Raw genomic sequence first — 22,748 nt, 5'->3', positions numbered from 1 at the left:
AACTCTTTACAGTTTTATTCACTGTCCAGATTCTTATAGTTCTGAAACCTGGGATAGAGTGGAAGACTGTGGCAAGATTTTCTTAGAATAGATCTAAGGAACTCGAGCATATAAATGGAATCATAAGTAGAATGCTATACACATAAAAATAGTAATAAGGAACTGATGCTGGCTTTGTAGCACTGTCTTTATGTAGGTATATGAGGATAACAAAAAGAGAAAGGATGGGGGCACCTGGCTGGCTCAGTCAGCAGAGCACGTGACTCTTGATCTTGGGGTTGTAAGTTTGAATGCCATGATGGATGTTATAGCGTCCCTAACTGACTAAAACAAAAATGATTCTAGGTATTTGCCTATGATATTGCACATGACACGTAGAAAGCTAACTAGTATTTGCTAAAAAAAATTTATTAAGATCTTTAAAATTCAAATGATTCAGGGAGACATTTTCTACAATATGATTTACATTATATTCATCCTGAAAGATATCTAAACCTGGATTTTGACAACAATCCCAAACCAATGTCTAGTACCTCTTTGATGCTGAGTGTTTTATTTCTTTGAGTGCCCTGGTATTTCCCATAGATATAATTGGACTTTCTTGTTTTTACTATTTCCTTTCAGGGAGGCCTGTAATTTATATCAAGATTCTACAGCCAGGGGAAATTTTCATACCTATAGATGACAAAAGCATTAAAGAATATAAGTACCAGAGTTTAGGCAAAATGAAAGCAGATCAATAAACAATTGTCATGTTATTCATATTATGTGTGCTCTATGATCTGTTTCTATGATGAATCACTACATTGTTTTGAGAAGCACATAGTGAATTAGAGGCATGCTTGCTGCTCATTCCTTTAGCAAATTTACTGGCTACATACTATATTACAGCGTGTGTTCTAAGTGCTACCTCATAGCAGGGGACAAGCAAGAATTGACATGCAGCATTCATTCTGATAGAATAAAACAGAAAATAAACAAATAAGCAATTGATATTTAGCATGCTAGATAAGTGTTATGGAGAAAAACAAACCAGTTGCTAGCTATGAGAAGATTCAAAATGTGGAAATTATAGCTGAGATGGAGTGGAGAAAAAGATCATCTGTTAGGGAAGAAATCAGAAGCTAGACTATTAGAAGTTTCATCCAAATGTTGTTGGCATCCAAATGGATGGGAAAGTTATTAACAATACTAAGAGTCTGGATAAAAGAGAAGACTGTCAACCAGAAAGTAAATCCGTAATAAATAAGAATTCCCATAAAGTTAAAAGATGAATGCTAGACGAGAAGAAGAAAAAGATGGCACACGTACAGAACATACGTTCAAGAGAGGAATTTTGATTTGTTTGCATTTTGGAAGAATTGCTTAAGGTTTTACCAACCCTGGATGTGGTGATGTGGAATCAGAATAAAAATAAGAGTCTCATCCACACTCCTGACACTGACGTCTTTGAGGTTAGAAAAAACAGCCCCCACTTAAGTAGCTCCAAGGAAAATAATTCCCCTAGGGGCCGATCAGGTTCAAGTGTAGTGTGATAAAGCAGGTTTTTCTTGATAAGGCAGGATATGCAGGTCTGGAGCTTCCACCTTCTAAATACATACTTAGGAAACACAGCTTAGAAAACATGATTATAAGGTTCTTAAGGAAGAAGTGTGGAAAACAAACAGCTTCCCCTTGCTAAACAATTCAAAAGAATCTCATCAACTCATTATTAGGAGCGTAATAGTTGCCAAAATATGTCAACTCAACTTAGCAATATTATCTAACAATGGTGGCAACAGATTTGCTCCAGTACAACAACAAAAAAATGATTGCCCAACTCAGAAGATAAATCCAACATCGTTAGTTTCCCTTCTATTTGTCTCTTGTTTCTCTTATTGGTTTGTACAACATCATGAGATTAGTTGCCTGTTCACTATGCATTATACAAAGCAGTTTATGTCAAGTATCTTATTTAAGCTTTAAAATATTTATTATTAAATTTGTTAAATGTTTCTTATGTTTGAATGTACTGAAATATGCATAGATTTTCCTAGGTGAAAGGAATACATAAGTTGGGTTACCCCAAAGGAAACTTCTATGCATTAGAAAATTCACTTGTACTGTCATCACAAAGTGTGGGAAAGAGAAGACGGTAATCTGTACATTGTCTACTAAAAAGAAATCAAGTGGATGTTTGACACTATGAAGTAATTGTTAATTTTTAGGATGATAATAGTATTGGATTGTATTTGAGGGTGGGTTGTATTTTAAAAGTTTTTATTCAGAAGCTTATGTTGATATAATTTTGGACAAAATGATACAATGTCTGGACTACTTTGAAGCTAAACCAAGGTTGGAGGGCAAGTATAGATAAAACAAGATTGGCTACATGTTGACAATAGTTGAGGCAGAGTGAGGCAGAGTGATGAGTACATAGGAGTTTATTATATATTCCTTGTATTTTTGTTTATGTTTGAAATTTTTTATAACATGTAAAATTTAAACCAGGAAAGTACATGTCACAAGGCCTCTTCTGTGAATCGTGGATGAAACATGCAGTCTCTGACATGATTTGCACAGAACCAATGTTAGTTTAGTTCCACTTTGCCCCTCTGTCCCACACGTTGGAATATAAACTTGGAGCCTCTTAGAAGCATACAGGATTTCTCTTCCCTTTTCCTCATTTTTGTTATCTTTTCTTGGTGTGTTGTAGAAATCTTTTTTCTTTCTTTCTTTCTTTCTTTCTTTCTTTCTTTCTTTCTTTCTTTCTTTTTAAGGAAACTTCACCATTTTCAAACAAGACAGGGTTATAAAATGAACGTTCTATGGCATAGCAAAGTTTCCAAAGTCCACTTGGGAAAGAAGGTCCAACACCTTTTCCCTTCACCCCCAGACTTCACTGTTGCACATCAGTTTTTCCAGGTATGCATAATGTTTTCCTCTGCCCTTCGTATCTCACATCACCAGAGTGGGAAAGAAATCTAGAGTGAGGTTGTGGTTAGCTCCAAGCCACGCTTTCCTAAACAGCTACCTCCCCCCCCACCCCCGTCCACCCCCACACCTAAGCAAAGTTCAGATTTGAATGCAGGCTGATAATTGCCCCTGACAAGCTCTCCTGGGCAAGGCGAGAGAGAAAGCACCCAAAGGCTAAAACTTGAGTTGTTCCCCTTCCTCTCTTCCCCGGCCCTCTCCTCCCTCCTATTCCCACCGCTCCACAGTCAAAGCTGCATCCCGCCCGGCCTCTTCTCTCCATCCTTCCTGCCCTCGCAGAACTCTCTCTCCTCCCCCTCCTCAGCGATTCCCTCGTCTCGCCCCCTCCGTTCTCTGGCAGCTGCGGAGGAGATGTTCAGCAGCTGCCTGCCGTTCTGGCCTCAGCAGTGGCGGCTGCTGGTCTCTGTCTCCATCACCCCGCCCACGTCCGCTCCGGAGGAAGTCTCGCACCGGCCTGGGAATGAGGGCGGGGGAGAGGGTGGCTTGGCTCGGAGAGGGGAGGGAGGAGTGGGAAGGACACAAAAACAGCTTCAAGGCGGCAGGCGCTGCTCCACTGCGCATCTGGCCAGGAGGGGTCTCTGGTTCTGTGGCTGAGCAGCCGCCCCAGAGACGCAGTTTCTAGCTGGCAAGTCAGTGGGGCCCATTTACCAAGGAGCCGTCGTGGCTTGAGTAGCATCAGCCGGTGAGGGCAAACGCCAGCTTAGCAGCACCTCCTGAGCAACCAGAACTCAGGAAGCCAGAGTGATCCTGGATGAAAAAGAAGCCCAGAGGGAGAAAAGAGATCCAGCCAGTTCTGCTTCTCAGGGTTCCCTCAGGTGCTGTTGGAGACCAGACACATGGTAGCAAGTAAGTCCCTTTTCTTGCTCTGTGCCCAACCCCCGGGATGGTGATTGCGGCCATCTGCTGCCAGCCTTTACCACCCACCCCCAGCCCGCCCCACCCCATGCACACCCTTAGGGTCTTCAGCAGTAAATTTAGATTCTGGACCTGAATTAAGCAAGCTACTTCAAGAGCAGCAGTGGTCTGCGGATGTTTACTCTGCATTGTGTATGTGGTCAGTTTTTCTCATCCACCAGGTAAGCTTCGGAAGCCCAGATGCTCTGTTAGTGCAAAATTCTAGTCATAATGGCAATGACTTTTAGGTTCCATGACACAATGATGGAATGGAAGGAATAAAAGCTTACACAGGATGGAGTATACTTCGAAGGAATCTTGTCTCTTATTTTAAGTAACTTAGTGATTTTAAGATTGGTGCTTTTTACGTATGAATCAACAGTATAAAATTAGAGGCATAGATAAAAAAAATTAAAAATAAAGAAAAATAGAAAATGGGGAATGGTGTGCCCAGTTTAAATGGCTTGACATTTTGATATTGTTTGTATCAACAGGTTTGTTGTTGTCGTCATTGTTGTTGTTGCCTTGTTTAGGTCTATAAAATACATACTTTCTAGAGGTTTTCTTCTAGAAGTGATGATGTATTCATTGTGACTCTGGTTGTATGTTGCCTCGAATACTTAGGATACTGGTGAAAGCAGGAAAAACAATAAAAACATATGGATATGCTCCCTTTATTAATGGAACTGATGGAGTCAAATTTGGATATTGGTCAGAAAACTGTCTTGAAATGAAAAGGCTGGGTGGTACTTTTTGTGGATACTTTTCTTCCTGGCTCTTGTTCAGGAGAATAGCTTATGGCAGAAGGAAAAAAAAAAAAACAAGGAATCTGGGCCCTATAATAAATAGAGTCCTATGCACCTGCCGTTTTCCAGCCCTAATTAAAGTTTCTACAGTCCAGCTGCTAGTTTTACAAATAAAGATAAGACCCATAGGTAATTTGTTGAGGTTACTTGGCTAATCAAAAATGAGCTAAAGGTCCAATGAAGAAGACTTTGAGATTTAGAATGATAAAGATGAATTTTCATTTTCAAAAATGAAAAGAGTTATTTAACTTTTGATTAAGCTTTATTCTTCTTATTTGTAAATGACACATCAAAAACTTGCATATCCTGTTAAGGACTAAATGACACAAATTACATTAAGGTTTTGTGAATATAATATCATGTGTAACTGTTGCTTGTATAAGGGATCATTTTTGTGTTTTTATCCACTTCTAGCTCTCTAGAAGAGAGAGCTATTCTAGCTCTCATTTTATGTCTAGTTCAATATAAACATAAAAGGATCTTTGACAGCCTCACTACAATGCACTAAAGGAAAAGAAATTCAAATCCAGATCTTGATCTCTCCAGGTCCTGATCTCTCACTTCTACAGTTTAAAGTATATTCTAAAACATGAGACTCTATCCTCAAAAAATTGTGTGCCATGGTTAACAATTCATATTTAAATACTTTCAAATATTCTCAAAATATGTGTTACCCTCCTCTTTTTAGTTTTAAATTTTATGTTAGGTATGTGGTCTTACTTCCTTGGGAGGTAAGTATATTGGATATTGCTGAATTTATTTGGTCCAATAATTAATATAGGAGAAGTGAAAGTTTAGGTACAATATTCTATTCTTAACTGCTGGGGTTCATTATAACCCTGGACTCAGGTAAGAGGTACTGTGAGCCCCTTCTTTCCCATCGATGTGTTTGAAAATTATAAAACCTGAAATTGGGTATAGGCTCAGGAAAAGGGACCTATAGACCCCAGATGATATAGGCAGGCCCCAGAACCTGCTGCTGTTCATAAGTCTCCACTAGAGATCAGAAGGTAGAACCAAACAAGCACCTAGGAACTGGGCATTCTGTCTTATAACCTCCTGTGGGAAAGGGTCTGTAGGGTAGTTGATTTTGCCCAGGTAGGATGAAGCACTCTGGAAATGAAAACAACCTTACTTAGGGAGGAAGTATCCTAATATGCCTCAGCCCTAGATCTCATTATGACAGGATCTACACCACAACCAGAGTACTCAGAGACTGACTGACAACCCTATATCTACCAAGACTGTCTTGAAAGCTTATGGTGGAGGCATTAGTATAAAAAGGACGTTCTTGATTTCTGGGAGTCTGGTCCTACCATTTTCAATAACCAACATCATTTGGTCAGTTGTGAGAGGACATCTGTAAGCTCCACCCGTGCTGACTAACTATCAGCAATGCAGTCACCCATCATATGAACTTATACAGACAAATCTCATTTTTCCTGGAGTTGGTCCCTTTCTCTTCTATTAGTGTCGGCTAACCAAGGCCAGGGAAGTAAGCCCTCACCTCCACAATGCTGCAAGAGGAAACCTTTAAAGCTAAAGAGAACGTTTTCATGTGAGGGCTTGTAGGGATGTTTTTCATCTGGTCAGTATCTCTTGACCCAACTGGGATCATGATTTCCATGTTATTTGTTCATTCATTTCTATTTATAAATCAGGCTTATTCTAGTTGTACTCCATGCTGATGGGAGATCTCTCCTCTGTCTGGCAAACAGTTATCCGTGTTGTATATGCAGTATTTCTGACTGAATTGACTCAACTTATTGCTAGCTGAGGATAACCACTCTGTGGACAGCTTTTATTGTATGCCAGCTAGGTGCCAGACTGACTATCAGCATTAAACAAAATCTCCGCCTCACCCCCTACCTGCTCCCCACTGCCCAGGCCAGAGAAATTATGACTTTTAAAAGTCTGAGATTAAGACAGAGCATTTGGTTTTAAACTAGAATCAGAAGATGCTGATTTGGGGGCCATAGTTCCTGATTGAACATATAGTACTGAGTAGAATATTTCTTCCCTTCTACTTCAAATGCCAGAGTGAGGCTCCTGATCCACCAGTCTCTGATTCTTGGAGTTCTCCCAGAGGTTGCAGGGTCCAAGTACCTGATTACAGGCTAGAACTTTGGTTCTGGTCCATATTAGTCTCACCCTAACATGTTTCAAAGTTGCTCTCCAATTTGAAAAGGGATTGGGTATCTTTGTGCTAGATTCTACATTTGAAAAGCTGGAATAGTTTTGGGGTGGGAGTAGATCCTGGAAATGCAGACCAACTCTTGCAGAGTGATCAGGAGCAGAGGCAAGTGGCCAATTCTAAGAGGCCTCCAGCGTTCCAGTGAATGTACCAGTTGGGGAATTTTTTTTTTTTTTAATTTTGCGTTTCACAGATCTGGTCACATCTAAAACCATAGCCCAAAAGTTCTCAGGATTGCTGATGACTATAGAAGTTACATGCATAACAATCTCTCCTTTGTATTACTCTAGCAAGGGCAAGAATTCATTCTTCCTTCCTGAGCTCTTACATGGCCTCTGGCCAGTTTCTTCTGGTCAAGGGTCTGACTGACTAGGGTCACAAGAACAATTAGTTTTGTAAAGATTCTGGCCTTTCCCCAACATGCTTGTTTTGGTGGGCTGGACAGGCACAGCTTGGAAGTTATTGTTGTATCCATAGAAATAAGTGAACCATGCTTGTGAACCATGAGGTTGCCATAGAGAAGCTCAAGTGAGCATACTTAAAACCAGGGCAGCTTTCCTTCATGTTCCTGGAAGCCTTCCCCCTCTCCATAGCTAGTCATAATGGCTCAGCCTGGTGAAACTCCATCTTACACAGTGACTTACTGTCCTGCATCTCCTCAGGGCTTTCAAATGTCCACTGAGCTTACCTTGAGCTGATTCAGGTAAGTGAATTTGAGACCAGATGCTCAGATTTTGTCATGACATTTTTTTTCCAGATTTCTTCTCTTCAGTTTAAGTTGTACCACCCTGCACTCCTCCTGTCTGGAAGGAAGACACTTACAAGGACCCCAGCTCCTGGTTATTTTAATGAACCATTACTAGAATCCAAGTTTACTAGATCTGGGGGGAATTCAGTTCTCAAAAGAGAAATTTTTATTTAAGGAGAGATGGGACCTGTCTGCTGGGATTTTTGGTGGTGCTCATTTATTTACAAAGCTGTTTTCCTAGCTTTTGCATCCAGAAGAATGCCTGGATTCCTTAAGAATGAAATTCTTAAGGAATATTAAGAAATATAAATATAAGGAATATTAAGAAATATTAAGAAAGGAATATTAAGAAATATAAATAAAAGAAAAAATGCCTTTATTCCTTAAGAATAAAATTCTTAAGGAATATTACCAAAACAAAATGGCAATACTTATGTTTTTGAGAAAGTTACTTATTTACAATTTTCCTCTGCAAGATGATATGTTCTAGGAATAGTTGGCTGAATTTGTCAGAAGGAGTGGAGTCCAGAATTAAGTAGATATATTGAAGCCAAAATAGGCTGACCTGGGAGCAAAGCAGAGCTACTGGAAGATTTCAGGTCCAAGGACAAAGGAGAAAAAGTCAATTAAGTCTGGCAAGATAAACTGTATGCTAGGGAGAGGTAAAAGAGTAGGAGTTAGGTAATCACAACTAAGGAAGTAAGAAGCTCAAGTGGAAAAATGATCCCAAAGCACAAAACCAAGTAAGCTTAAGTCAAGATGAAGAGACAGCTACAAAATTCCAGGTGGTTTGGTGCCACTCTGATCAATCTGTCCTTTATTCCTGAGCCTTCAGTGTGTAAAGTCTCCATCTCTGGATTTTGGTAATACATATACGTGGTAAACTATGTTCAGGTAGGATAGAAATATGACAAAATCCCCTGAAATTTTTTCAACCCCTTTCCACAGATGTAACGGCTTACTTTCTCCAGAGGGGAAACATGCACGCACTAGCATATATAACAGTATGCATATAATTCTTATAAAATACTTTATTCAAAGGTGAACAATGAAAGCCATTTTCAACATTAAGTTTTTTAGTAATCTATTTTGGAAATCTTTTCATATGAGCACAGACATATCTCATTCTTCATTATTACTAAATAGTGTTCTATATAGCAGCATACTGAAATTCATGGTTTTAGCTCCTTAGGGTGGACTATTTGATTGTCCACCCTAAGGTGTTGCGATTAACATCTTTGCAAATGTGACATCTCAAACTTCAACAAGAATATTCATAAGACAACTTAATTGCTGGGCCAAAGAGCACATGCAACTTTATTTTAGAAACTATTGCTAAACAGAAAAAAAAATGCTTGTTTACACTCTCAGGTAAACTGTATGAGGGTGTACATTGCTTCCATATCGAGGGTGCATCTGTTAAGAAGAGTCTCAGTGATGTCTTCTAGAGCTTTACTGTAAACATAATTGGTTCTTTTAATTTTTATCCATATATATCAGAATTTCATGAGCTTCAGTCATCTTTCCTCATAGCTTTCGGCTTCCTAAAAGACAATGATATTATTTTTGTATTCTCCATAAGAAAAAAAAAAATCAATGCCTGTAATATCATTTGAGTTCTAAACTCTGGAGAAAAAGAAAGGTCATAGAAAGCTCTAAGGGAAAAGCCTCGGCACCAGAGAATTTAGCTCTGAGTCATTATAGAATGTGGGAAGGATGAAATATAAGCCATAATGTATATATGAAGTGCATTTAAGTGGTTTCAGTGAACAAAAATGTCAACCTAAATTGGTCATGTCACCAAAGCAGGTATGCTTCCTATGTTGTCAACAATATAGATTCTGTTTAATGATCACATCAACTCTGTCTCCTTCACTTATGCATGCACTACCTTCTAGTCTCAAGTTAATTTGTTTATCAGTCTTGTCATTACTCTTGTTACTTTTTTTTTAGAGCTATCTGAATGTCATTGGCACAATAGGCTCGATGCATTGTCTATGTCTGATTGAGAGCATAATTGTTTGAAAATACTTTGGAAACTAAGCGAGAAGTCTTTTTACCCTTTATTTCCTATTTCATGTCAGAGTAAAATTGGCATTTGGGATATTATCCTTACTCTGTGGATCTACTGTCCTGTTTTTATTTTTCCTCATTTTTCTTCATTTATATTATCTTGCTATATGGCCTACATTCTTGTAAGCTACTCTAAATCTTTTAGTAAATATATTAGGAGAGTAAATAAATATCTATCATATAGTATAGAGTGGAACATTTCATAATTCTCTTTGGCAAAGCTAACCTAGCTCATCCCTAGGATCAGCTCCAGCTTCCCAAAAAGCATAGAGGTTGATTATTTAGATGCTGTACTTTCCATTCCCTAAGGTAGGAAAAAGGTAAGAAAGCTGTGGCTGTCCTGGGAATTCCCCTCCTACATGTGCAGAATCTGTCTGCCCAGCCTGACTGCATGCCTGTCACGCTCCACTCAGGGAATCAAACTAAGGGACGGGGAAGCAAAAGGGAATGAGATAAAGAGAGAGGAAAAACATCTGGCACCCCTTTCTTGGCTGTCCTTCATTGTCTCTGAGACGACACAGCTGCAGTTGCCGATATACAATATTCTCCATATAGCCTCTTCCCTAGGAACTCAGATAAAGAGGCTGAGCATTGGCTCACTTTTTGGATGGCTGTGTCATTCATCATGCAATTAAAGATGCTTTGGAAAAGGAAAGAGAGTGCTATTAATAATTAGCTCTCAACACTAAACATGAATCCAAACTGTACCCCAAACTGTGACTTATGGCTATGCTACTTAAATATGAGATCAGATGTATTGGAAATTATCTTGGAAGGAACTGGAAGAAGGATAAGGTGGATGTCACAGCTGCATTTCTTTGATTTCAAACATCAGAGCTGTTTTACACCAGGACCTCTGTGACAAAATGACAACATCTGGTAAGATCATTACCAAATAGGCATCCAGAGAATGAGGACTATTTTAGAGATGAGGGGGGAAAAGGTGCCCAAAGAAGTGAAAAATATGTGGATCTTCTGGAGAAGTTATTTGCCTCGGCAATTCTAGTATATTCTCCACCTCTTGTAGTTAGGAATTCAGACAAGAGAAAACAATCCCCCAAAATGTAATGTCTCTGCTTGCTTTATAAAGGTGGGTGGAAGAAGCTTGGGTATATGCCAAAAGAGAATCTTTTTGTCTAGCAAGCTGCATTAGATTCATCTCAAGAGGCCCACGCCCAAGGTATTCTGAAATTATCTGTTCGGGTTGGGTTGCTGCCTCCTAGATTTTCAATATTAGCACCAGGAGATTTCTAATATGCAGTGAAAGGCCGGTATAATTCAAATCAACTGCATTATGAGGATTTTCTTTCCTTACAACTCTCAGTACCACCATCCTCTCACCATCTCTGTCCTCTCAGAAGCCCCAGTATTTGTGAACTGCAGATTTGACTACCTTATCTAGTCAGCTGCCTGAGGTCTGGTACATTGTTGAAGGTCTTGTGCCTATCTCAAGCTAACCCAGAGCAGACTATGGTGGGCCATATAAAACAACTGGTTTTGAACTCTTCCATCTGGTCACAGATTTGGGGCATAGTTTGTGGATTTACGAGCTTAGTTCTACTGCTCAAAAAGTGGGCAACAGTGAAGGTTCATGGGGATGTAACAGTTTCATGCAGACTAAGAGGATATTCATGGAGGTCAGCTAGTTGTGAGTGTTCCCAAGAGCTCCAAGGAGAGTGCCAGTTTTGGATTTTTTTTAAACAGAAGGAAATCAGGTCTTGCATATTGGGGGAGCCAGATGCATCAAGGACTTCAGTATTAAAGGCAAGTTATAGAGTCTGGTTGCATAACAGAGCCCCTTTGCATTCCTCTGGGAAGGAACAAAGCATATTTTTCTCTCAATTGTTGAGTTGTAATGGGCTCTGGTCAGAAATTTTTGGTCAAGAATATGACAGATTGGGTTCACTATAAATACAATTCTAGGAAGATCCTGGCTCCTTTACAACTTTCTCATTTTGTTGGAGTAACAAGGGATAATTCAGAAAGTCTAGAAGCCAATTTCACAAAGCAGTAGAAGTTTTGAGAACATCTGGGGACATCTGGGACATAGAGTGGTTTAGAATGTTGGGTTAGACCCGTTTCCCAGACTCACTGGTAGGAAACCAAAACCTTTCTTGTCCTGCAAGACTCAGTTGGGAATATTTGAGGCAAAACCAACTTCATTTTTGTGTTCTTGGCAACCTCGCTTTCTATTGACTTTATCACTGGCATAGTGGCATCCTATTCCTAGTCAACTGCATCCCTTCCTGGTATTTCAACTGTCGCTAAGTTTTCCTTCTGTTCATTGTTCTTCATAGCTCTGCAATCAGATGCAAATAGGGAAAGTTTATTATCTGACACTGTTATGAACTTCTAATTCTATTGTGTATGTTGATTGTATCATTCTGAAGCTTAATGTCCTAGATTTATCCTCCCTCAAAAAGAGAGACATTAATTGTTCTGAGATTATTGGAAACTTTGACATGTTGAAGATGATTTTTAGTCCTTGTTGCTCTTAAAGCTTAGTTTTCAGAGATGACCAAGATGACTTGCTTCTTATTTGTTTAAAAGTCTGTCTCTCGTTGTCCTTAAATTCAGTGACTATATTTTATCAGTAGTTCCAGTGTTGGCACTTAATAAGCATATGTTCCACAAATGATTGCTAAATAAATTATGTCAAAAAGAAACACCATGGTTAAATGTACTGCCCTGCCCTATATGACATATAAAAATGAAGAACAACCTTTTAAAAAAATTAAAGTTCATTTTTTCCATATATCTGAAATTAAAATATTAAAATGTAGAACTACAAATAAAAACAATAACATAGTTCTTTCTGCAAAAGAACATATTCCAATAATGTACTCCAGGGATCTGAGAGGGATGAGGGCAAGGGAACTAAGGAAGGATGGAGGTGATCAATCAGGAAGTCTGAAGCCACCAAAAGCCCAGAAGGGGGACCCAGAGTAGGTCAATCCTGGATCAGACACACATATTGAGGAGCCTTAGCCAAAACTGGCTGAACTCTGGGCAGAACCCAACCACAGATAATAAAAATATGAGAGCCATAAATCTGAAGTCATTTAAGTCAGGAAAGAGTAAAACAATAACAGGGCAAGAAAAATAGTTGGAATAAAGAAAGTGATCATCACACTGGAGTAAAGAGATATAAATACAAGAAGAATCCAGGAATATAAATTAGTTATGCAATAAATGGAGCGAAGCCTGAGCCAATTTTGGAGACTAGAGCTTGCATGCTTACAGGAGTAAATGGCTATTTTCCATCACATGGTAGGTCTGTCCAGCAAGCTGCCTTCCAATTAGTCCTCCCACGTTGAAATAGTTATACCCTTGGGACATTAAGTCATTGGGTAACAATTGTGACATGTTTTAGATTATACTTATGGTAAAGAGAAATACCATCAGCTTCTTCTAAAGCTGCATGGAATCTGGGAATCTAAAAAGATGTGTGTTCTGCCTTATTTATCCAGGAGTCAACCTTCATCAATTTCAACCCTTCCAGCTATATCTCAGGATAAGAAAACAATGACGCTTAGGGATAGGGAGGAAGGAGAAGGTTTATGAAGTGCCAGAACATTTATTTTATTTTATTTTATTTTTTTAATTTAATGTTTATTTACCTTTGAAGGAGAGAGAGACAGAGTGTGAGTGGGGGAGGGGCAGAGAGAGAGGGAGACACAGAATCCGAAGCAGGCTGCAGGCTCTGAGCCGCCAGCACAGAACCTGACGCGGGGCTCGAACCCGCAAACTGCGAAATCATGACCTGAGCCGAAGTTGGACACTCAACCGACTGAGCCACCCAGGCGCCCTGTGAAGTGCCAGAACACTTAAAGTAAGGTTGATTTTCTTTCTCCATTGGAGATCTTGGGCTGCCACCTCACAGTCGATTAGTATGGTGTTTATACCTCACAAGCTAGAGGCAATTGTTAGAAGAGAAAGCAGAGAGAAGCAAATAACTTGTAAGCAGCACGAATAAAATCTAGAAGTCTGATGATAAAGGAGATTAAATAAATAAAGCAAAAGAAATGTAAAAAGTGGAACTCCTTATGTTTGAAAAATTATTTAAGGATGACATAGTACTGCAATTATTATAATTGAATATTATCATCACTTTGATTTATCAGTAAGAAATTAGGTGACATTCTGCATATTCTTTTTATAAATTCCAGGAAATAGGGCCATAATTTCAATTAAAAAGATGGTTAAACATAGGGGCACCTGGGTGGCTCAGTCAGTTAAGTGTTCAACTTTGGCTCAAGTCAGGATCTCACTGGCCTTGGGTTCGAGACCCGGGTCGGGCTCTGTGCTGACAACTCAGAAGCTGGAGCCTGCTTCAGATTCTGTGTAGCACTCTTCTCTCTACCCCTCCCCCACTTGTTCTCTGTCTCTGTTTCTCTCTCTCTCTCTAAATAAACAAATAAATAAATGTTAAAAAAAAAAGATGGTTAAACATAAAAATACCATGCTTTAAAGGACGAAAATAGTAATGCCTAGTATTTATTGTGTAGTACCTGGCAGGCACTGTTCTATGTACTTTATACTTATTAACTCTTTCAATGCTCACATTACCCTATGAAGTAAGCACTTACTGTTTACATTTATGGTTGAGGAACTGAGGAATGGAGGGGTTAAGTACCTTGCTCAAGGTCGCAGAAAATGCTAAAGCCCAGGTTTGAATCCAGATAATCTAGCCCCAAAACCAAACTTTTTCCCAAACATTTATTATAAAATATCTCCAACATATAGGAAAATTGACAGAACTGTATAATGAACATTCATACACCTAGAACCTAGAGTCTTCAATTGCCATTTTATAATATTTAGTTTATCATTTATCTATTTATGCATTCCTCAAACTATCCATCAATTCTTCACATTTTCATATTGTCTTTCAAAATAAGTTGCAAATACCAGCAGGCCTCACTCATAAACACTTCATAATTCATATATTTAACTAGAACCCAGTATTTGTTTATGGGCTTTTTAAAGGTAAAACCAAGTAAAATGCACAAATTTGAAGGGTGTCATTTGATCAGTAGTCACAGATGTGTATGCCTGTGTGCTCTGAAGTCCTAATAGGCTGTTGAACATTACTATCACCCCAGAAAGCTCCATCATCCCTCTCAGTCAGTTCCTATTCCGCCCCTAGAGATTAGTTTTGTTTGTTCTGGCACTTCATATAAAGTGGATCATGTAGTTTGTAGTATTTTCTGACAGGCTTCTTTCACTCATCATAATATTTTTGGAGTTAGTCCTCCTTATGCATACCAGTAGTTCATTTTTTTATTATTTATTGTCAGACTGTGTTCTATTATATGATATGCCAGTTTTTATTTTTCTGTCTATTCACTTCATGGACAATTGGGCTATTTCCTGGTTTTGGTAATTAGCTTTATATATTTTATATTTTCCCAAATATTTATCATTTTTCTTTCTCTGCATTTCTTCTTGAAGATCTAAATTTCCATCTGAAACATCTAAAAATATCTTTGGGGCACCGGGGTGGCTCAGTCAGTTAAGCATCCAACTCTGGACTTTGGCTCAGGTCATGATCTCACGGTTCATGAGATCCCACGGTTCTCAGTAGGGTGCTGCGCTGACAATGTGGAGCCTGCATAGGATCCTCTCTCCCCTTCTCTCAGTCTCTGCCCCTCCCCAACTCTGTTCTCTCTGTCAAAATAATAAGTAAATTCTCTTTCTCTGTCTCTGTCTCTCTCTGTCAAAATAATAAGTAAATAAATAATTAAAAAATAAATAAAAATATCTTTGTCTTTATTCTTGAAAAATACTTTTGCTTTCTGTAGAATTCTAGCTTTACCTTTTTGTCTTTCCTTGCAACACTTTAAAGACATTGCTATACTTTTCCGGTTTCTGTATTTTTATGATGAGAAGCCAGTAATCATCCTTATTATTGTTACCTAATATATGTCACTTTTCTTTTAGTGTTTTCAATATTTTGACTATGATATCTCTTTTTAATATTTTACCCGTGTGGCTTAAAACACTTATTAGTAATGATATGTCAAATAACTTTCTGAAATTTTTTTTTAAATCTCAAATGTTAAATGATAGGTAGATGCTTTTCAATGAGCTGTCCTTAATATCATTCCATAAAAAATTTCACACATTTACAAGTACACATGATCTTTTGTGCTCTTTGGACTTCAAGTATTTATATATCTATATAACTATATATCCATATTTGGTATATATGTGTGTATATATATATATATATATATACACATACATATACACACATATGTATATATACATATACAGTTATATGTGTATATATGTACTAATATATACACATACATTTATGTATGTATACAAAATATATGCACAAACATACAATCTAATTATCTTTATTAAGCTCCAGATTCAAGTTTCTAATTAATCTCTAAATTTTTCCTTTTAGGTATTTCAGATACGTATCAAACCCCAAAAATACAGAACATTACCTCTCCCATCCCTAATCTAAACTGGTACTTCTTCCATATTCCATATTCTTTTTGTGGTATTGCAATCAGTCATATGATCCAGATATATATGTATGTATACATACATGTGTATATATGTGTGTATGTGTTGTGTGCTTGCTTATTTATTTATTTATTTATTTATTTTAGCAGCTGCACCTGAAATACATGTTACCTGCTTTATTCTTACTATTAAAATAATGCTCAGAGCACCTTACCCTAGCAATCTGAGTAATTTAGATAACTACTGCCAGACTTCCTTCTAGAAAAGTTGTACCATTAACACTACCAAAAAAAAGTTAATTAGAATGCTTATTTCCTCAAATCCTAGCCAGAAGTTTGCATCATGAAATTAGGACTTCCATTTTAAATTAGTATGAATATGTTGACTTAAGTTTTTTCAAATAAGTTTCATTGTTTAGATTTTTTTAAATTTTATTTTGCATTTAAATTATTGAACCATCTCAATCTTATTTGACTGTAAGAAGTATATGGACAAGGATAATGGAAACTGCCCAATTCTGAACCTCAACATATATGCTCCACACAATACAGTACAAAATAAAAACAAATAGAACTATACAAACCCACACCATCAGCATAACTAGAAGGCAGAGAATGCCTGAACTTCAAAATGCCTGTAAAGGAAACCAAATTCATTTGCATGCTTTTTCATGCTCCAAAGGCCTTATGGAATATAGGTTCTAAATTTGATTTAAAATGACTAACAGAAAGGGAATATTCACCCTAATTGTGAAAATAATGGAGGTAAAAAGCATTTTCTGTGAACTTCCTTGTATCAGCTATGTAATAACCTCTATTTTCCCATTCTTATTTGAAAGAAACTATTCAGTTTTTATGTAGATTCTACTTACACTAATGTTTCAAATTATGTTTAATGAGGGGCGCCTGGGTGGCGCTGCCGGTTAAGTGTCTGACCTTCGGCTCAGGTCATGATCTCATGGCTCACGGGTTTGAGCCCTGCATCAGGCTCTGTGCTGACAGCTCAGAGCCTGGAGCCTGCTTCAGATTCTGTGTCTCCCCCTCTTTCTGCCCCTCTTCTGCTCGTTCTCTCCCTCTCTCTCAAAAATAAGTAAACATTAAAAAATTATGCTTAATGATGATAACAAAATCACTCTGGGTAAAATAAAACTGTATGATAGATTAAAACTCATTTCTCAGTGATCCTAAATTTGGGTATCTACAGAAGAAAATACGGGAAGAAGTCATAGGCAGAGCACTGTTAAGTCATAGCCAAGATCACAGCCAAAATCATACGACAGAACCAGTACAGTGGGCATAATACCTCTGCTCAAATCACCAAAAATAAAGCACTGGTCACTGCTACTGGCTCCATTGCTACTGTTACTCCCAAAACTTACGGAAGTTCCTGATGAAGCTTCTGCCTCTATTGCAAAAAAAGGGATTCTCCACAGCATTTCTTATTTTGTGTCATTAAATCTAAATTAGAAATCTTGAGCTGATGCATTTGCTTTGTCTGGCAAGATCACATTGTCACTCCTTAGATCCATAAGACCCTGGAAAAGTCATTATCTACATTTTCTGGTCTTTTCCACTTCTGTTGCAGGAAGAGTCCCACCATGATTCACACAACAACAAATTTCCCCAATCTATGTAGATTACATTACTAGACAGCACCTCCTCCCTTCCAAATTAATGTCTTCTATGCTAGCTCACCTTCAATTTTACAAAATTTTCTGAAATATTTGACTTCAACACTTACATAAAGAAAATTTCCGGACAGTCCTACCTGACGTCAATCTGTCAGTTACTTAGTAAAGCAAGTTACCCCAGTAAGCCTATTGGTTTTTGAATATCTCTAAGGTAACCATTCTGAGGTATCAATTGTTTACACTTATCTAAAAGTTTACAGTTTATAAGCACTTTTGTGGTATCATTTAAAGATACTCAAATTAAAAACAACAACAACAACAACAACAAAAATAAAGATACTCAAATTTAGACTTAGACATACCTGAGTTAACATCTCCCTCCACCACATAACTAGCTATACAGTGATGGAGACATCATGAAACTCATCAATTTCTATTCCCCTGACTGGTAAAATGGTGACCACAAGGATAATATGTGAGAATATGAGGCAATAGAATTAAAGACATGTACATTGAATGCCTCTCAAATCGTAGTCACTCAGTAATTGTAACTATAATTATATTTGCCATAATTGTTATGATAAATTTTGGCTTATCTCAAATGCTTAAAATTTGTTTTAAGGAGAATCTTTTTTCTATAAGAACATACCTCTTTCCCCCATACTGATGCTGGCTCTGCTTCTTTCAACTGATGTCCAAGAGAATTGGCTTGCACTTTCATCAAAAGTATAAAATATTAGTACAACTGGAACTTGTTAGAGTCCAAGTCTGAGTTTACTTTGATACATTCTTACCAAAAGCTTACTTTAGCTATTCAGTTTTTTTTTAAAAAAGTAGTCTAATGGACATATTATTAATCTTTCTATTTTTCAGGCTTTAGCATTATATTAAGATCACTCACTGGGAAGCATAGTACCCGGACCATATTTTATAAATTCCCCACAGAAATGCTTTCATTGAATTATGATTTAATGATCAATAATTTACAGTCTTCACTTAGCCATCTAAAAGTAGGATGCAAGCCACTTCCATCTGGTAAGTGCTTGCATTTCTTTGTCATATCATAGAAGATAATGCCTACTGTCCATTCATTCACCTAGTCAACAATCCAGAGTAGTTTCATTCAACATCAAATTATTACTAAAGATGTATTCTGGGATAACTTACTGGGTTAGAAGAGAGAATTAGCACTGACAAAATCAGTACTGCGGTCCAGACTTTCTGTATATGGTCTGGTTTAATATTTATGACCTTGTGAGGTACCTAAAGGATTACAGAGTTTGCATATGAGGAAAGTATACCAAGCTATGTTATCAAAGTCTCACAGCTAGTAGGTGACGGAATAAGGAATCAAAGATTATTTTGCTATGTATGAGGTGATAACAGAAAAAAAAAAGAAAATTATATTTAGGCTATGTAATAAGAAGACTAGCTTGCAAATTGAATTTTGAGGTTTCAATGGAAGGCATCAAAAATGTTTTCATTAACAATAGCATCTTTGCAATAATTTTGAACCTCCCTTTAGGTCTACTTTTAAGAATAATATTCTTTACATATGCAAGCTTAATAATATTTGTTAGGAATTATGATGGATCCCTAAAAATATAAGATATTAAAAGTACTTTTATTATAATCTGAAAAAAATGTAAAAAAAAAAAAGATTTTGATTTTGTTAATTCAGTGCTGCATAGATTCAGTTTAGCTAATAGCCCAGACTTTTAGTTCATGTGATATTTTTAGGTTATGTAAAAATTCAATTCAACGATTTTAAGATTGAATAGTTCTAAAATTATAAGGCAGCAACCAAGCAATATTTGGACCCATTTAAATGATCCTACTCAACTGTCAACAAGTCCATGATTTCATATGGTTGGTTACGGGGAAGATTAATGTCCAAATCACCCTATTCCATTTTTTTACAGCTATTTAGAAAGTACCTTGTTATTTTGAATCAAATCTATTCTGGCTTCATCTCAGTGATCCTAGTTCACCTTTTTTCTTTTTTTTTTTTTTTTTTTTCCAAATAATAGTTAAATCTACTTTCTCTTCTATGTGAGAAACATTCAGATACTTGGAAACAATAACGTTACACTTGAGTCTTTTCTGCTTCAACTAACATATTCTCCATTCTTTTAACCGGTCTGTAGATGATGTGACTTGAGTCTAATCAACATTCTGACCCCGTCTGAAGACCCTTCAGTTTACATACAGGCCTTTTGGATGTGGTCATGGAATGCAGCAGAATAGAGAAAGACTGTCTCCTCCATCTTCCTTCAAAGCAGGCAAAGGTTATATTAGCATTTTTGGGCAGACACAAACCAGTATTGATTTATACTGCAATTACTATTAAGTAAACCCCCTTGGCAGTTTTCTCTGCTGCAAAAACACATCTACTGCACTTGTACAGATGGTTTGTTTTCATTCAAATTTCAAAACCTTACATGTATTCCTCCTGTGAATTATTCTATTAAATTTGGTCCATTACTAAGATATAAAATCTTATCACAAATAAAAATTTATATTTACTTCCCACCTATTGTGTGCCAGCCACTGTACTTGGCATTTTCACCCATATAATTCTATTTATCCTTATTTAACCTGAAAAGGAATCCCAATTTTGTGACTGACAGATTCAAGATTATCAAGTAATTTTACTGAGACTGCTAAGAATATTAGTAACAGAATTTAGTATTTTAATGTAGGTATATTTAATTCCAAGGTTTATGATTTTGTTTATACTAGTCTATAACCACGAGTCATTAAGAAACTGTTTAATACGTATTCAAGGAAGTCTATATAAGGAATACAATTTTGAAAGCTTATTAGATATTTTAAAGGGAGATTTTATATGTAAGGGCAAACTTCATTATCTGTGGATTGTATTTATAAATTATACTAATTCAAAGCATTTTGACTCCCATCAAGAAACTGTGATATGTGAAATGTGTTTGACAGGAATTGGGATGGAGAAAATCAGCAAAAGAACATATTTTTACATGAGAAAATAGAACAAAGTTTGTAAATGGGAAATTTGTGCATGAAATTATATTTAATGAAAACCAACTTCAGTGGCCTGTAGGATGACTTGAAATAGGCAAAGACCTGGAACTGAGAGAAACCTAGGGGCTCCAGGGTGGCTCAGTTGGTCAAGCCTCCGACTTGGTTCAGGTCATGATCTCATGTGTGGTGAGTTCAAACCCCACATGGGGCTCTCTCCTGACAGCTCAGAGCCTGGAGCCTGCTTGGGATTCTGTGCCTCCCTGTCTCTTTGTCTCTCCCCTGCTTATGCTCTCTCTCTCTCTCTCTCTCTCTCTCTGTCTCTCTCTCTCTCTCTCTCTCTCAAAAATAAATAAACATTTAATTTTTTTTATTTAAAAATTTTTTTAACGTTTATTTATTTTTGAGACAGAGAGAGACAGAACATGAACGGGGGAGGGTCAGAGAGAGAGAGGGAGACACAGAATCCGAAACAGGCTCCAGGCTCTGAGCTATCAGCACAGAGCCCGACACGGGGCTTGAACTCATGAACCTTGAGATCATGACCTGAGCCGAAGTCGGATGCTCAACCGACTGAACCACCCAGGCGCCCCCAATTTTTTTTTTAACTGAGAGATACCAGGGTGCCTGGGTGGCTCAGTCGGTTGAGCGTACGACTTTAGCTCAGGTCATGATCTCGGGGTTGGTGAATTCAAGCCCCGCGTCGGGCTCTGTGCTGACAGCTCAGAACCTGGAGCCTGCTTTGGATGCTGTGTCTCCCTCTCTCTCTCTGCCCTTCCCCCAGTCTCTCTCTCTCTCTCTCTCTCTCTCTCTCTCTCTGTCTCCCTCAGAAATAAATAAATGTAAAAAAATAAAAAAACAAAGAAACAAAAAACTGAGAGATACCTGTAGAGACTACTAGAGCAATCCAGATATAGAATTGTAAAGATGACTACCATGACATAGATATGTAAATAATGGATAATATTTAACTACACAATTGAAAATAATTGTAGGAAAATTATTTTGTTCACAGGAATTAATGACAAAAATTTCATGAGTAATTTTCAAGGTATTAAGTTTGTGTATTTGTGTGTGTGGTTTTATTTTTGTTTTGTTTTCTTTTTCTTTTTTTTTTTAAACTCAGTGCAGAGGAATTTTTTTAACATTTATTTATTTATTTTGAGAGAGAGAGCATGCACATGTAAGTGGAGGAAGGGCAGAGAGAGAGGGAGAGGGAGAATCCCAAGCAGGCTCCACACTGATAGTGAAGAGCCTGTTTGGGGCTTGATCTCAGGAACTGTGAGATCATGACTTGAGATGAAATTAAGAGTCCCATGTGTAACCTATTGAGCCACCCAGGTGCCCCTTCTTTTGTTTTTCAATGGCTAAAAGGTAAAAGAGCAATTCTAGTCATTCAGGAAAACAATGAATCTTGTTTTTACTTGTTAAATTGCTGTTATTGGTGGAATTGCCACATAGATGATTCAGGGAAGAGAGTGTTTTGGGAAATGTACATGTAAATATCCATGTATAGTAATTGAAACTCAGTGTTTGCCTATGTATTCACCAAATAACAAATATACGGAAAAGGCAGAATTTTAAAGGGTATGAAAGTTAAAAATTGTCACGAAGAACTGAGTTAAAGGAAGTAATAGAGCTATTAGCAGAGACACAGAAGAATGGGGCCCAAAGGCAGTGAAAAATGAGTTTAAAGAAGATAAGTCTAATTAATGGTTAAATACAGCTAAGAGAGAAATAATTGGATTTGGCTCCTCAAAAGTCTCTAGAACTTTAGAACTCTTTTATTTGAGGGAGAAACTGAAAGGCAGATTTTAATAAAACAAAGAGAATTCAGTAGACGTGTAAATGAAGTAGAATTGGTTATGAAGTAGAATTGGTTACGCATGAACTTACAAATAAATATAGTATCAAGTATAACAAAACCTAATCTAACAACTCATATCTACA

The 22,748-nt window shown here is 37.4% G+C and overlaps 1 protein-coding gene across 2 annotated transcripts in view; it reads left to right on the top strand.

Annotated features, from left to right (window-relative positions):
* The first annotated feature begins 3,306 nt into the window (after positions 1 to 3,306).
* The window catches only part of SCN7A (sodium voltage-gated channel alpha subunit 7), an 80,022-nt gene continuing 60,580 nt past the window's right edge, over positions 3,307 to 22,748 (top strand). The window contains exon 1 of one of the 2 annotated variants that reach the window (XM_043576948.1): positions 3,307 to 3,819. In XM_043576948.1, coding sequence (XP_043432883.1) covers positions 3,810 to 3,819 — 10 coding nt within the window. In that variant the 5' untranslated portion in view covers positions 3,307 to 3,809. Of the gene's footprint in view, positions 3,820 to 7,389; positions 7,571 to 22,748 lie in introns of those variants that run through there. The other variant, XM_043576949.1, reaches the window with a different exon arrangement.

This window comes from Prionailurus bengalensis, chromosome C1 (genome assembly GCF_016509475.1).
Source record: "Prionailurus bengalensis isolate Pbe53 chromosome C1, Fcat_Pben_1.1_paternal_pri, whole genome shotgun sequence".
NCBI lineage: Eukaryota > Metazoa > Chordata > Mammalia > Carnivora > Felidae > Prionailurus > Prionailurus bengalensis.
Note: the sequence above shows the minus strand (reverse complement) of the source record. Positions and strands in the feature narration are given on the sequence as shown.